This window comes from Arvicanthis niloticus, chromosome 6, assembly GCF_011762505.2.
Source record: "Arvicanthis niloticus isolate mArvNil1 chromosome 6, mArvNil1.pat.X, whole genome shotgun sequence".
Classification (NCBI taxonomy): domain Eukaryota; kingdom Metazoa; phylum Chordata; class Mammalia; order Rodentia; family Muridae; genus Arvicanthis; species Arvicanthis niloticus.
The window spans coordinates 87,116,486-87,130,371 of NC_047663.1; the positions used below are offsets into that span (position 1 = coordinate 87,116,486).

A 13,886-nucleotide genomic window follows, 5' to 3' on the forward strand; every position below is an offset into this window, starting at 1 on the left:
TTGCCCTTTAGAAAGCAAAGTTCTGCACTCAAGTTCAAATAAAAAAGAACCGTAGAAAGCCAGAACAGGACACTTGGGGACGAAGGGCAAACTAGAGACAGATGAGGTCCTGCAGCCTAGCAGGACGCTTTACAGGAAACTTGCAAACAATTGAGAAGGATCTGAAGTAACAATTGAGAGCATCACATAGTAGGTACACAGAAGGTGACTCAAAGTTCCTAACAGAGAAAAAAAAAAACATTATGGAGAGCCAAGGGCATGCACAGACGAATTGCTTAACATTAGAGATGGTGAGTCAAGCTGGGGGTTCTCACACAGTGGTCTGGACACTTGGGGGGGGCAGGCAGCATCAGAGAGAGCTGAGAGGCTGGGGACCATTTCCTGACTTCACCAGGAGAATGCAGCAAAGGAGCCAGACCTGGGGGACAGATGAAAGGGCAGACTGGCCTGGTAGCTCTCAAATATGGGTAAACCCTCCAGCCAAAGTGTTCCATTCAGTTGGAATGCCAGGTGACCTCTGCTTGACTCTCCCAAAGGGGAACTTTGCCCTAGTGGGGGGTTCCTCAGCCCTCCCACAGGAAGTGCAACTGAAAGAGGAGGTCTCCAAGGGTCTGACTAGCCTCCAAACTGCCGCTGGAGCACTGTACTCTGAGTGCTGAGTAGGGCCTGAGTTAGCTCCTTTCTGTTGGTTTTGGGTTTTTGTTTTGTTTGTTTTGTTATCCCAAGACAGGGTTTCTCTGTGTAGCCCTGATTGTCCTGGAACTCACTCTGTAGACTAGGCTAGCCTCAGACTCAGATCTGCCTGCCTCTGCTGGGATTGAACGGATACATCACCATGCCCAGCTGAGAGTCTTAGTTTCTAACAAGCTTCCCAACGGTGCTGTCGCATCTCTCCTAGACTGCACACTTCTGGGACAAGAAGCAGACCGACTCTAGTATACCAACTTCAAGTCAAAGTGAACAAGCCCCGACTAGGGGAGCTGGAAAAGCCCTTTCTGGGGTCCAACATCCTGAAAGGGTCAGTAAGGCCTCCAGCTACAGAAGCCCTAAGGACAGTGATATATGGCTTAGGAGGGCAGCTCAGGCAGCTGAACTATGGGAGTCTCCCAATAAAAGTAGGGGATGCCAGGCTGCAGTGGCCAAGCCTACGGTCCAAGCTACTCCAGAGACTGAGGCAAGCAGATCTTAAGTTGGGAGACCAGCCTGAGCAACACGACTCCCTAACGGGTGGGGGTGGGACATGGGGAGTGTGTGTGGAGGGTACTTTTTCCTGGAGGAAATGAAAAAGGGTGGAGTCAAGATGAGTTAGGTACTTTGAACAACAACCCAGGCACTCAGAATTGGCTCAGAGGACCAAACCCCAGGAGCTGTCCGTCTGCACACGTGTCTATGTGGAATCATCTCTGCCCCACCCACTCCTCCTCAGCCTGTCTTCCTCCAGGGGAGAGGTAACTGCAGACAGGGAGCCTCTGGTGACTCAGGCGTCCAGAAGCCAAATCTGTGCCCTGCAGCTGCAGTCACAGGACCCTGTCCTCGCTTTCCGTTGAGCCTTCTAATCCCAAGCCTGTTCTCACTCACTCCAGGGCCCCTCTACCCTCCCCGAGTACCGGTCGTAGACTCATCTTCTGGAGTGTCCTCAACTCCCAACCCTCCCAGACACAGCCCAGAGTCTGAACATTTCCACAACATCGGTATAGTCCCTCTTCAAAAGATGTGTCTCTATCACCGTGAGCCTGGAGATGCCTCGGATAACCCCCTGGGATGCCTCGGTCCTACAAACGTCCCTTTGTGCCCTGTTCGGGGCACACAGGAAGTGCTCAGAAGCAGCTGCGAGGGGGTCAGGGGCTCGCAGGACCTGGCAGGCTCAGCAATTGGGGACCCTCACCTTGTAAACTTTACCGAAGGCGCCGTCTCCCAACTCGCCCACGATCTCCCATACGTCGTTGGGGTCCAGATCCCGGCGGACGTGCTCATATTCACGGGACTTTCTCTTCTCGAAGGTGGATAACCGCAGGATGCGGCGGAAATTGGCGAAAGCCATGCTGGATCAGGACCGCGACAACAGGACGCGCGGCTTCGGAGAGCCGCCCTCCTCGCAGCGCAGCACCGGCCGAGTGCGCCCGCGGCCGCAGGGAGCTGCCGGAACCGCGGCCCGCCCGCCCCGCCCCGCCCCGCCCCCTCCTGGACCCGCCCGCAGGACGCCCTGCACCCGCGCGCGCGCCTGTCCCCGCCGGCTCCACCTGCTCCGCGGCGCCCCGAGACCCCTCAATTGGCTGCGGGAGCTCGCGGCTCCGCCCGCGCCGCGGGGCACTCTGGAGACTGTAGTCCGCCCCGTGGCCGGCCCCTGGGCCCGCTGCGCCTCCCGGAACCCCAAACTACCGGGGTTCAGCTGGTGTCTCCCGCAACCGTCGTCGGGGCCGAGCTGGTGCATCAGCGCACAGAATGCGCCCGCAGAGGCCTGGCTCGCCACCTTCCTGCGCGAGACGCCCGCACCCCTCACCCCGGGGCTCACCCCGGTCCTGGACGCTCTTTGCCCCAAAGTTCACGCTGTCCCAGGTGGCCTTCGCCACGCTTCCTACGCAGGTCTCGTGCTGCCTCTGAGCCGCGCAGAAAGCAGAGCCCCGCGGCTACGCGCCCCCAAATCCGGGCTTTCCCCGCCCCCGCCAGCCACAAGCGGCCAGGACTCTGGACAAGAAACAGAGTCCCTTTAGGACCTATTAGGTTTCATGGTAGGTTAGCAAATACAGTCCTTATTAAGTAAAACTTTCTAGTTATTTTGCGAATTTAAAAAGCCCCATTAGAGATAAAACCGGAGTCATCTCGGGGACCGTCCTCCTCTATCCTGGCGGAGAGACCCTCATTGCTCTACTTTAGCTGCAGGCGTCCTGCAGATTGCACAGCGTCTTTCCCTGGGATCAGAACGTGGGTTCTAGTGACTGTGCTGGGGGCTGCGCAGCTGCTGAGTCTTTGACGGTGACCCTCCCCTCCTGAACAAGAGCGTCTCACACTCTCGCACCTTTAGCTCGAGAAAGCGTTTGTGTTTCCCCCCTTCCTCCAGACTCTGTTCGAAAATAACCCTTGAGCAGCGCGCAAGCGCCAAGTGCTGTTTCCCATTCGGAAAGCCCACTGGAGAGTGAATGCGACGGGCCGGAGAGGGGTGTGTGTGCGCGAAGGGCGACCCGAATAAAGGTTGCTCCAGTTCTGATTGTTCCCGCCACTGAATAAGTGCGGGAAAATTGTATAATTAAAAGAAGGAAATTTCATGCAAAATCGTTCTCGTTGTCTCAGCCTGTGGACGAGCCAAAGTGTACAACTGTTAAGTGAGACCTGCTCAAGTCTGTGCAGCTCTACCGGGTGGACAGAAGGTCAGAATGCGCTAACCAGTCCTGGGAGCTCCAGAAGAAAACAAAGTAAGGATAAAAATGGAAAGGTCCGTTAAAAATGTCACGGTACATGAAAGAAGCCAGACCCAAAGACCGCACGGGATGTATGACTGCATTTTTATGACCGGTCCAGAAAAGGCATCGCTGTGGAGAGCCTGGTAATGGTTTGCTCCTGCTCCCAGACACGCAGACTGACTGGAAAGAGCTATGAGGAATCTCACTGAGGTGGTGAAAATGCTGGGTGACCGGGGTGGAGGGGGGTGGGGGTGGGGATTACAGGAAACTTGCCCCAAATCACGAGTGACTTTTGTTTTGTAAGGTGTTTGGGGAGGATGTAACTTATGTAGCAAAACCACACCGCGGTAAAAGAAGGCTCAACAGAACCAAAGCTGCTTTGAAACTTACGTTAAATCAGGGATTTTTCCTCAACTGTCTCTGGCTATAGGGCCTCTCTCACACTGATCTAGTGAATAAAGAGCCGTGCCCTCCCCCCACCCTATTTTCTGGAACAACTTAAAATAGAAATTAGTAAGTTTGATAAATAGTGGTTTTGATGTGTTTATCTCAATGAATGAGTCTGAGTTTGCAGTTTTATTACAGCCCTTTTTTTTGTTGTTGTTGTTGGTTTTTTTTTGGGGGGGGGGGTTGTTTTTTTTTCGAGACAGAGTTTCTCTGTGTAGTCCTGGCTGTCCTGGACTCACTCTGCAGATCAGGCTGGCCTCAAACTCAGAAATCCACCTGCCTCTGCCTCCCAAGTGCTGGGATTAAAGGCGTGCGCTACCACTGCCCGGCTATTACAGCCTTTCAGTTCTCTTTGAGTTGCTAGCCCCTGTCCTATGCCATTTTTGTGTTGTTGGACTTGGTAGGGATGGGAAGGTTGGGGACTGTTTTGTTTGAGACAGGGTCGCTCTGTGTAGTCCTTGCTGTCCTGTTACTTGAGGCTGGCCTCACAGAATTCCTCCTGCCTCTGCCTCCCTAATGCTGGGAATTAAAAGTCAAATTGGGGCCCTATGGCATCTTCTCACCATTTTGTTCTTTTCTTGCCCATTAAAAAATTAGATTTCTTATCTTTTCGAGTCTAGGAATTTTATTGTCTATTTATTTGTGTGTGTGTGTGTGTGTGTGTGTGTGTGTGTGTGTGTGTGTGTGTTTTCCAGTGTATGCGTTCACATGTGGAAGTCAGAGGACCACTTGCAGAAATTAGTTCTCTTCTCCCACCATGTGGGTCCTGAGGATGAAGCCAGGATTATTAACTCAGGCCTCCAGGCTCCCCTGAGCCATTTCACTTTTAAAACATATTCTCTTGTTGTGTTTAGATATTGAAAATGTCTCCTGCCAACCTTTCATTCATCTGTTAACTTTTCTTATGGTATCTTCTGTTGAGCAAGTAAGTATGTGTAATATTGATATGATCTGGGCTGCTTTTTTTTTTTTATCTTCATATGAGTGTGGTAGTTCCCTGCTACTGAGGGTTGAATCCAGGTTCTTGTACGTAGGAAACATGCTCTGTGAAAGAATTACACTCCCAAGGTGAGCCAAACTTTTTAACTTTTTTTTTTTTTCAATTTAGCTGGACGGTGATGGTACTCAGCTTTAATCCCAGAGAGTAGATCTCTAAGTTTGAGGCCAACCTGGTCTACAGAGTTAGTTCCTGGCCAGCTAGGGCCATACAGAAAAACCGTGAATCATTAAAAAGAAAAATCAACTTAAGGTGCTGGAGTGATGTCTCCTCAGGAGTTACTCTTCCAGAGGAAGATTCAATTCCCAGCACCCAGGTGGGCAGTGCAGTGCATGGTCATCTGTCATTCCAGTTTCATGTGACCTGATGCCCTCTTCTGACCTTCCCAGGCACTGCATGAGGGCAGTGCACAGAAATACATGCAGGCAAAACCATTTAAAGAGGGGTAATGAATTTAGGGCAGGCCTGGCGGTGTGCATCTTTGATCCCAGCATTCAGGAGCCAGAGGCAAGTGGCTGAGTCCAAGGCCAACCTGCCCTGTGTTTCAACTTCCAGACCAGCCAGAGTTACATAGTGAAACCCTGTTTCAAAAGAAGCAGAATCAAGTTCTTTGAGGTTTCATTTCTATCAGTAGGAATGCTCTCCCTTAAGGTTTACTGTTAAGGCGTTGTGCCAGGACTGGGCTGTCCCACAGTCAGGTAGACACAGTCTCCATTGCTTCTTCAGGTAATTCCCAAAGTTATCTTTCCGGTGCTGGAGATTGAAGCCAGCCCCTTGCTCAAGCTGGGCAAGTGCTCACACAGTGGCTTGTGTTTAGTTTCTTTTAACTCAGCACGTTTCTGAGATTCATCGTGTTGCATGTATCCATGGCTCACTCATATTCTACTGTATGGATATGCCACGGTCATTAATACATTGCCCATCAACCATTGAGGGACAGCTGAGCTCGGGTTCTCTCCGTCTGGTTATTATGAATAAAGCTGATACGTAGAAACAATGGAGTTTAGAACATCTGACCTCAAAATATGTCAGTTTGTTCCCCTTCATTCAATGGGTCCTCTCCCTGTCCCTGAATGAAGGCGAAGGCACAGAGAGGCTGAGACTGGACTGAACAGACCCTTACAACCATGGCTTAATCCCTTCTGACCTCCTGCCACACTTTCCTACAAATGACCTTCTGTTCTTCACTGAACCTAGACGTCACGCAAATGCACCTATTTCTTTGGGTCTACAGTGCCTTACTTTACGAACACTCCCATCCACATACACCCTAACTAGCAGTCATAACGGGGCTCACGTGTAATCCCAGCATCCAGGAAGTAAAGCCTGGGCCACACAGTGAGCTCTAGGCAGCCTGAGACAAAACAAGACCTTGGTTTAAGAACCAACCAATATAGCGCACGCCTTTAATCCCAGCACTTGGGAGGCAGAGGCAGGCGGATTTCTGAGTTTGAGGCCAGCCTGGTCTACCGAGTGAGTTCCAGGACAGCCAAGGCTACACAGAGAAACCCTGTCTCGAAAAACCAAAAAAAAAAAAAAAAAAAAAAAAAAAAAAGAACCAACCAATAAAATTCAGAAAGCCAATAACAAACAAAAAACAGGTTTTACTAAATGTGTAGGAATTTTGCCTCATCAAGCAATTCAATAGTGTGTAGGATACACTTCTGGGGGTGTCCTACGAGCTTAATTCTGACACTGGGAGTTAGCATAGACCCCAAGGTCAGGGATCTGTCTCACAAGACTACTCCACCCTTGGCACACACCAGTCATAAGTCCAGGGTGTTGTCTGGTGTTTTAACCAATCAGTAGCCAGGCAGTGGTGGCCCAAGCCGGGCGGTGGTGGCGTGCGCCTTTAGTCCCAGCACTTGGGAGGCAGAGACAGGCAGATTTCTGAGTTCGAGGCCAGCCTGGTCTACAGAGTGAGTTCCAGGACAGCCAAGGCTATACAGAGAAACCCTGTCTTGAAAAAACAAACAATAACAAAAACAAAAAACAATCAGTAATAACATTGGAGGGTCCCATGATTTATAAGGTTAGGTAGAACAGTGTGCATGCACACATGTGTCCATCATATATACATGTACATTTATGCACATATGTGTGCATACAGACAGGTAACCATATATGAAAGGAGTGTTGTGGGCTGGAGAAGGCCCAGGGCCGTGGCACACATATCTGTGTATGTACACAGTCACACCATAACCAATAAAGTTTTAAAACACAAATTATAAGAAAAAAAAACATACAAGTTTGAAACATGAAATGGTTTATGAAACATGATAAACGATACACAGATCTGGGGTTCCTGATTGAAGTAGTCAGCTCTTTAGATGTCTGTCTGTCTGCCTCTCTCTCTCTCTCTCTCTCTCTCTCTCTCTCTCTCCATTTTTTTGTTGGCTTTGTTTTTTCAAGGATAGGGATTCTCTGTGTAGCCCTGGCTGTCCCTGGAACTCAATTTGTAGACCAGGTTGGCCTTGAACTCACAGAGATCCTCTTGCCTCTGCCTCCTGAGTGCTGGGACTAAAGGCATATTTTACCACACCAGTGCTCTTAGAATTCTCCGAAACAATTATGGAAAGTGAATGCTGATGTGATCTTTAGGGTGTTAGAGATGACTACCTGCAGTGTAGTATAACGGAGAAGACTCATGCTTTTTAGAATATGCACTCAAACATTTGCATATAAGCTGTTTTGTTAGAGACTTGCTTCCAAATGATCCAGGAAGCTTATGGGTGGAATGATTGTCCATGAGCAGGGACTGGTCTGAACTGGTCACTGTTGACCTGAGTGACGGGTGCACAAAGAAGCGTGAGGCTACTAACCGGTGCTTTGCCTCTGGCAGGCCTGAAACCACCCACAATGAAAAACCAGGGGCAAACCCTGGTGATTGTGTTAAGTAGGCACCCGCTTTGACTTCTGGTTCACTACACTTTGGCCTTTTAAAAATTCCTTCTTGAGCAGAGCATAGAGCATAGTTGCATACGCCTTTAGTCCCAGCACTCGGGAGGCAGAGGCAGGCAGATCTCTGTGAGTTAAAGGCCAGTCTGGTCTGCAGAGTGAGTTCCAGGTTGGCCAGGATATTGATATTGAGACACACTGTCTCTCCATGTACATATATAAGCATATGTAGAGAACAAATATACTGATATGATATATGTGTGTATATGTATAATATCAAACATTTACATAAACATGCATTTCTTCTCTTTGCCTTTACAGTAGTATACTTGTTTGAGGATCTTCCCATGCATGTGAGTCTTCATTTTTCTTCTTAATGATCACACCCTGTAGCATGGCTCCTGAGCTGCTTATGGCAATTGGCCAGGTGGCCCTTCTTGTCTGGGCAGCCTGTGATTAGAATGGCTGCTTTGGAGGCATAGAAAAAGGCCACGAGAAGTCAGGAAAGACCCACAGCGAAGCTGGAGAGCTGTGATAAGCCATCTTGTCCACTCAATAATTATTGTCCCCTCTAGTTCTGCCAGGTCATCTTGGGGACCCTGTCCAACATTCTAGTTCCGAGGCGGAATTCTCCATTCTGTATCAGGTTGTGAGAGCCTTCGGCTGAAAGCTGCCGTCATGAAGCTGACTCAGGGGTCTTTTCTGTGGTACCTTTACATGGACAAAATCTACTGCTTGCTGTCTTTGAGAAACGTGAAAGCCTTGATGGAGTACTTTCATCTTCTGGATGTGCACCGCAGGAACACCTTGAATGGTCAGCCCCCCAACCCTTCCCCTATTCCCTCATCCCCACCCTCCACTCCTACCTACCCCATTCAGAGCCCAGAGCTATCTCCTTAACTTTTATTTCATCTTGTGGAAGAAGCTCAGAGAGAAACTGCTGAAGGAGATGGATGACAGTTCAGTGGAGAGGATGAGACCCCAGGCTGTGGGGGTCAAGCTGGGCTCTACCCACAGTTCCTTGGTGATTCAATGAGCATGCCATCTCCTTTTTTTTTTTTTTTTTAATTAAGATGTATTTTATGTATGTGAGTACATTGCTGTTGTCTTCAGACATACCAGATCCCATTACAGATGGTTGTGAGCCACTATGTGGTTGCTGGGAATTGAACTCAGGACCTCTGGAAGAGCAGTCAGTGCTCCTAACCACTGAACCATCTCGCTCCAGCCTGCCATCTCCTCTTTGAGGCCCAGTTTCTTCTCCTACCCTCTCATGTCTCTCCCACCTTTCATCCCCCTCCTCCTCGAGGGTCCTTTCCCACATTCATGTCATTTTGTTTTGTTTGGTTTGGTTTTTTGAGGCCCAGTGATTTTAAATCAGATTCATCTGTGCTATTTGGGAGTTCCCCCAAATATTGCCCATTAATTCTGAGTCTATACACTAACAGAAGGCCAGGTTGAAACACCCTGGGTTCTTTTTGAGCCTCTGTTTCCATCACTGTCGCCTCACAGAGGGAAGTGTCACAATGAAGAAAGGGCACACTTGAGGTGTTTGTTTGTTTGTTTGTTTGTCTGAGACAGGTCTCACTATGTAGCCTTGCCTAGCTTGGAACTCACAGAGATCCATCTGCCTCTGCCTCCTGAATGCTATGGTCCAAAAGGTGTGAACTACCACACCCAAGCCCTCCATAAAGCTTTTTGAGTTCATTCAGTGGGTAACGAGGGAAGGGCTGTAGCTCAGCGTTAAACAGATTTAGCTTGGCCCCAGCACTGAAGAGAATGGAAGAAACATTGAATGGAAGACATCTTTTCCTAACAATGTTGAGCCTGCTTTCCTCTGTGTGTACATATTGGCATGAGATGGGAGACTACTCTTTCCTGGCCCAGAGAAGGCAGCTTCAGGCACCAAGCTGTCTCTCAGAAAGCTGAGCCACACTGTCTTCTTAGGGCATTTGTGGAACAGAGTCTCATCTCCCTAGTAACCACATAATTCCCCGATGACACAATATCCAGGAGGTCCACACCTGCTGCCTAATCACCAAGGATAGGGACAATGACCTGAGAGAGAGAAGGCACAGCATTACGCTTTGCCTCCTGTGAGAGCAGCTTCAGGCCTTGGGGATTTGGGTGACCAGAGTCATTGTACTGCAAAACAGCACTGATCCCATAGCTACAAGGGCCCCCAGGACACGTCTCCAGGAGCACCCTGTCACTACTGTGTGTACACAGTATGTTGCTCTGAGTGTTCACACTTGGTGGGCCACACAAGAGGACATTGTGACCATAGAGTCACTGTGCTCCTGGCTGCTTCCGGCTGAGATTCCAAATGACAGAGATGATGCTCGTGTTTTATGCACTCAGCGAAGCCCAGAGGTAGTTTTTGTGTTGTTGTTTTGGTTTTTTTTTTTTCTTTAAAATATTTTCAAAAATATTTTATGTGTATGTTTGGCCACATGTATGTCTGTATACCACTTTTGTGCCTGGTACCCATGGAGGGCAGAAAAAGGCAGGGTTTGACTCTATAAGCCAAGCTAGCCTTGTACTGACTGCAATCCTTCTGCCTCAACCTCTGAGTGTTGAGAATTTTTGGCAGGAGCCACTGTGAAGGGAAGAGGTGAAGGGGAAGATGGGCAGGATGGACACACGTTTGAGGCCAGCTGAGTCTTCTCTTAGTGAGCTCCAGGCCAGCTGTCAATAAAGCTGTATCAACAACAAAACAAAACAAAACAAAATGAAACTAAAGGATAGAGGAGAAACCACACAGAGAGTCACGCTTGAAAATCCCAAAGCCAGGCAGCGATGGCGCATTGCTTTAATCCCAGCACTCAGGAGGCAGATGTAGATGGATCTCTGAGTTCAAGGCCAGCCTGGTCTACAGAGTAAGTTCCAGAAGAGCCAGGGCTACACCGAGAAACCCTAATCTCAAAAAAAATAAAGGCCAAAACAAATGAAAAGAAAGGGAAAATCCTGTTCTTTAAGTTACAGTACTTGCCTTGGATATGTATCTGGTTGACTATGTGTTAACTAGTGCACAAAAGAGGCAGCTGTAATAGTGCACAGTTCACCAGGATGACCCACTTATGAGCCCCAGCTCTGCCACTGAGACCCAGGGACCCAACAGCAGCAGCATCACCACCCCAGAGCTGGGAGCAACATGGACTCTGTCCCATGTTACACTTCCTGAGGTGGGAACTGTAGCTTGACAAGACTCCTAAGGGCTGGATGGCCTCACAACTGGGTGTGCTATGCCTTCCTCATCAGGTTCTCAGGGCTTGCTGAGACGTGGCATTCAAAAGCGCTTAAAGCATAGGAAGGCTTGCTCCCTTCACAGCCAGAAGGCTCTTTGAGTAAGCACAGAAACTCTAGGGGCTCATAGGAGCGCATTTCTCATTTTTTCAGACTTTCCCATTCTGATTAAAGGAACCATGGGGGAAAGACTGAGGTAAACATTAGCATCTTTAAAAACTTATTTTGTGTCAGTGTCTGAATGTGCAGGATGTATGTGGGCACATGTGTGCATGGGAAAGTCAGGGGACAACTTTGGGGAGTTTGTTTTCTCCTTTACACGTTTACTGTGGGTTCTGGGACTCAAACTCTGGTCTCCAGGCTTGCATGACAAGTGTATTTCCTGGCAGAGCCATCTCTCCAGCCCACAAGTCAACATCTTTAGCAGAGTAAGAATGAAGCCTCCTCCCCTCTAGCAAAGAACACTGTCACTCATCAGCACCTCGACTGTCATTGGGTGACTGCAAAGTTGCCATCTGTGCCTGGGGTCAGAAGCCAAGCACTGACTAGCCCCATGTTGTCTGGGAATGTAAGTCAACTGTCATGCAGCTTCAAGAACTTGGCACACTGCTCTCCCACAGCAAAGACAACTAAAGGCTTGTGGAGTTGTGAAAGGTTCAGCATGAAGCCAGAAGCAAACCATTATCATTCTTCTTTCCAATACAATATAGTGAGCTCCCAGCAGGACCGCCATCTTAGGGGGCACAGGCTTTAGTATTTGGGACTGTTTTAAAGCACTCCATCTCTTTTCTCCTCTTCTTCCCAGATGTGCTGTTCTTTCATTTCCTCCGGCACGTGACTAACCTGACCAACACCCAGATCAAGATGATATTTGACCTCCTGGACTGGACGGCTATAGGAGAGATTGGTTTTGACCAGTTCTATATGTTGGTTTGCATAGTGCTGGCACATCAGGCAAGTACTGGGGCTGGCCTGGGGCAGGTGAGAGGAGGCTGGGTTGCCAGCTCCCCTGCTAAAGCAGACACTGAGGAGAAAGCCTCCTCGTGGGATGCCTTTTCACCACTACAGATGGGTGGAAGGAAAATTCAGTTTTGGTTTCTGACTATACCATCAGCCAAGACATTCCAGCACCTTCCTGGCTTCTCTCTGCAGTGGCCACCTGTCTTCAGCCCACCTTCCCATCCTGTCTACCTTGTAAGGAAAATGTTGCCCCTGCCCACCTTTCTTGGCCTGCCTGTCCTCCAACAGGCTTCAAAGCAATCCTAAGTACCTCTCTCACTCCTACCCTGGTCCTTTGGCTCAGAGACTTTCCTGCTGAGGCTGAAAGAAAAGGAAGAGGTGTGTTCTCTGTGTTTCGCCTTACCAAGAGATACTACTAGCTTCTGCTTCTTGAGCAGAGGGATCTTGACCAAGTACCAAGGTCAAGGCTTGGAGAGATGGTTGATGTAGTGGCTGCTTGGGTTGTTAACTATGTACAATTGATCACTTCTGAGTTTCTCTTGGGCCTTATCCCTCTTCACACAGCCCTTTCCCCAGGTTTGGGAGTTTGTCCTTTGTCCCGAGCTCTCTAGGAAATGTCTTGTGGCTATACAAACCTTGGTGTAACATCTTACAGGTAGCAGCAAAATTCTCACACATTTCTCTCAAAATAGAACCATCTGGAAGATCACTTTATGTACCGCCATTCCCGGCCAGTTTTTGACTTGCTTGATTTGGATGGGGAGTTGAATATAGGTGCGACCAATTTTGAAAACTACAGATTTCTCTTCAATATTAAAAAGCAGGAGCTCCGAGACCTTTTCCATGACTTTGACATCACAGGTGACCGAGTAAGTGGAGATTTGGGAATCGTGGGGGCAAAGGGCCATGTCTTATACAGTGGTGGGAAAGACATGGCTGAGCCTGGCAAACAGGCTGGGTGGGACTGGGAAAAGACCTGAGACCAACAGGGCCTGCCTGGCAGAGAAAGGCTTGGCTAAGTTCCGTATCATGTAGTGTGGATATACCATTAGAGAGGTTTATGAGGAGGTAGCTTAATGTAGTAATAACATGGTGGCCAGAGAAGTGTTTATAGATTCAAATTAGCAGAAAGAAAGAAACTCTACGCTAGAACCAAGTGAGAAAAATTCTGAAAAGACTCTGGGAGGATGGTGACTTCTGTCTTTGTAAAGGGAAGCAGGTGACCACAGTGGTAGCTGATACAGAACCCTGACAAAGTGACTCTGCTCCCATGGTCTGCAGCAGACCTGACTTCCTGAGCCCCACTCAGCCTGTAACTGCCCCAATTCCTACACCTCTAAGTTTGCAAGCATCCAGAATACCACACAATTACCACCTTACTAAACGTTGTAATATTTTTCTCCCCCCACCCAATACTAGCTGCTTAATTACAAGGAATTTAAACTGTACACAATCTTCTGCACTGACAAGTCCATCGACAGGAAGAAAAGGAGGAAAGACAGAGAGGCAGCAAGAGAGAGAGAGAAAGAGAAAGGGAAAGATAAGGAGAAGTATCTTCATCTCAACAAGATGTACTCATCTATGATAAGTCACAGGAGTCTCCTGTGACATAGATGTGCGCCTGACAAATTAAAATTAACATGGCCACAGTGGAACATCAGAGTGCATGTCTGTCTGTCTGTCTGCTTTACTTGTTTTTTTTGTTTTTGGTTTTTTTTTTTTTTTTTTTTTTTTTTTTTTTTTTTTTTTTTTTTTTTTTTGGTTTTTTGTTTTGTTTTTTTTCAAGACAGGGTTTCTCTGTGTAGTCCTGGCTATCCTGGAACTCACTCTGTAGACCAGGCTGGCCTCGAACTCAGAAATCCGCCTGCCTCTGCCTCCCAAGTGCTGGGATTAAAAGCATGCGCCACCACCGCCTGGCTGTCTGCTTTACTTATTCATTG

General features: G+C 48.5%; 2 protein-coding genes across 12 annotated transcripts in view; one reads left to right on the plus strand and one right to left on the minus strand.

The window, feature by feature from the left end:
* Stk10 (serine/threonine kinase 10) overlaps window positions 1-2,145 on the minus strand; it is a 92,405-nt gene extending 90,260 nt beyond the window's left edge. Inside the window, exon 1 of one of the 2 annotated variants that reach the window (XM_076937054.1) lies at window positions 1,886-2,145. In XM_076937054.1, coding sequence (XP_076793169.1) covers window positions 1,886-2,041 — 156 coding nt within the window. In that variant the 5' untranslated portion in view covers window positions 2,042-2,145. The remainder of the gene's footprint in view (window positions 1-1,885) is intronic. The other variant, XM_034506484.2, reaches the window with a different exon arrangement.
* Window positions 2,146-2,214: 69 nt separating this feature from the next.
* Window positions 2,215-13,624, plus strand: Efcab9 (EF-hand calcium binding domain 9). Of its 10 annotated transcripts, none has more exons than XM_076937057.1 (8): window positions 2,215-2,729; window positions 3,289-3,608; window positions 4,700-4,770; window positions 8,062-8,093; window positions 8,387-8,554; window positions 11,792-11,940; window positions 12,639-12,815; window positions 13,366-13,622. In XM_076937057.1, exons 5-8 carry the CDS (start codon window positions 8,419-8,421, stop codon window positions 13,552-13,554), a joined length of 651 nt encoding a protein of 216 aa, XP_076793172.1. In that variant the 5' UTR covers window positions 2,215-2,729; window positions 3,289-3,608; window positions 4,700-4,770; window positions 8,062-8,093; window positions 8,387-8,418; the 3' UTR covers window positions 13,555-13,622. The 10 variants fall into 10 exon arrangements, with proteins under 10 accessions (XP_076793172.1, XP_076793174.1, XP_076793176.1 ...); XM_076937059.1 differs by having other exon boundaries at window positions 3,289-3,541; XM_076937061.1 differs by having other exon boundaries at window positions 3,289-3,410.
* The last annotated feature ends 262 nt before the right edge of the window (window positions 13,625-13,886 follow it).

Bases quoted from the DNA above. Each gene is read 5' to 3' on its own strand.
- Efcab9 (XM_076937057.1), top strand. From the start codon at position 8,419: ATGAAGCTGACTCAGGGGTCTTTTCTGTGGTACCTTTACATGGACAAA. The intron at 8,555-11,791 runs GTCAGCCCCCCA...TCTTCTTCCCAG, and splicing joins CCGCAGGAACACCTTGAATG to ATGTGCTGTTCTTTCATTTC. The intron at 11,941-12,638 runs GCAAGTACTGGG...CTCTCAAAATAG, and splicing joins GCATAGTGCTGGCACATCAG to AACCATCTGGAAGATCACTT.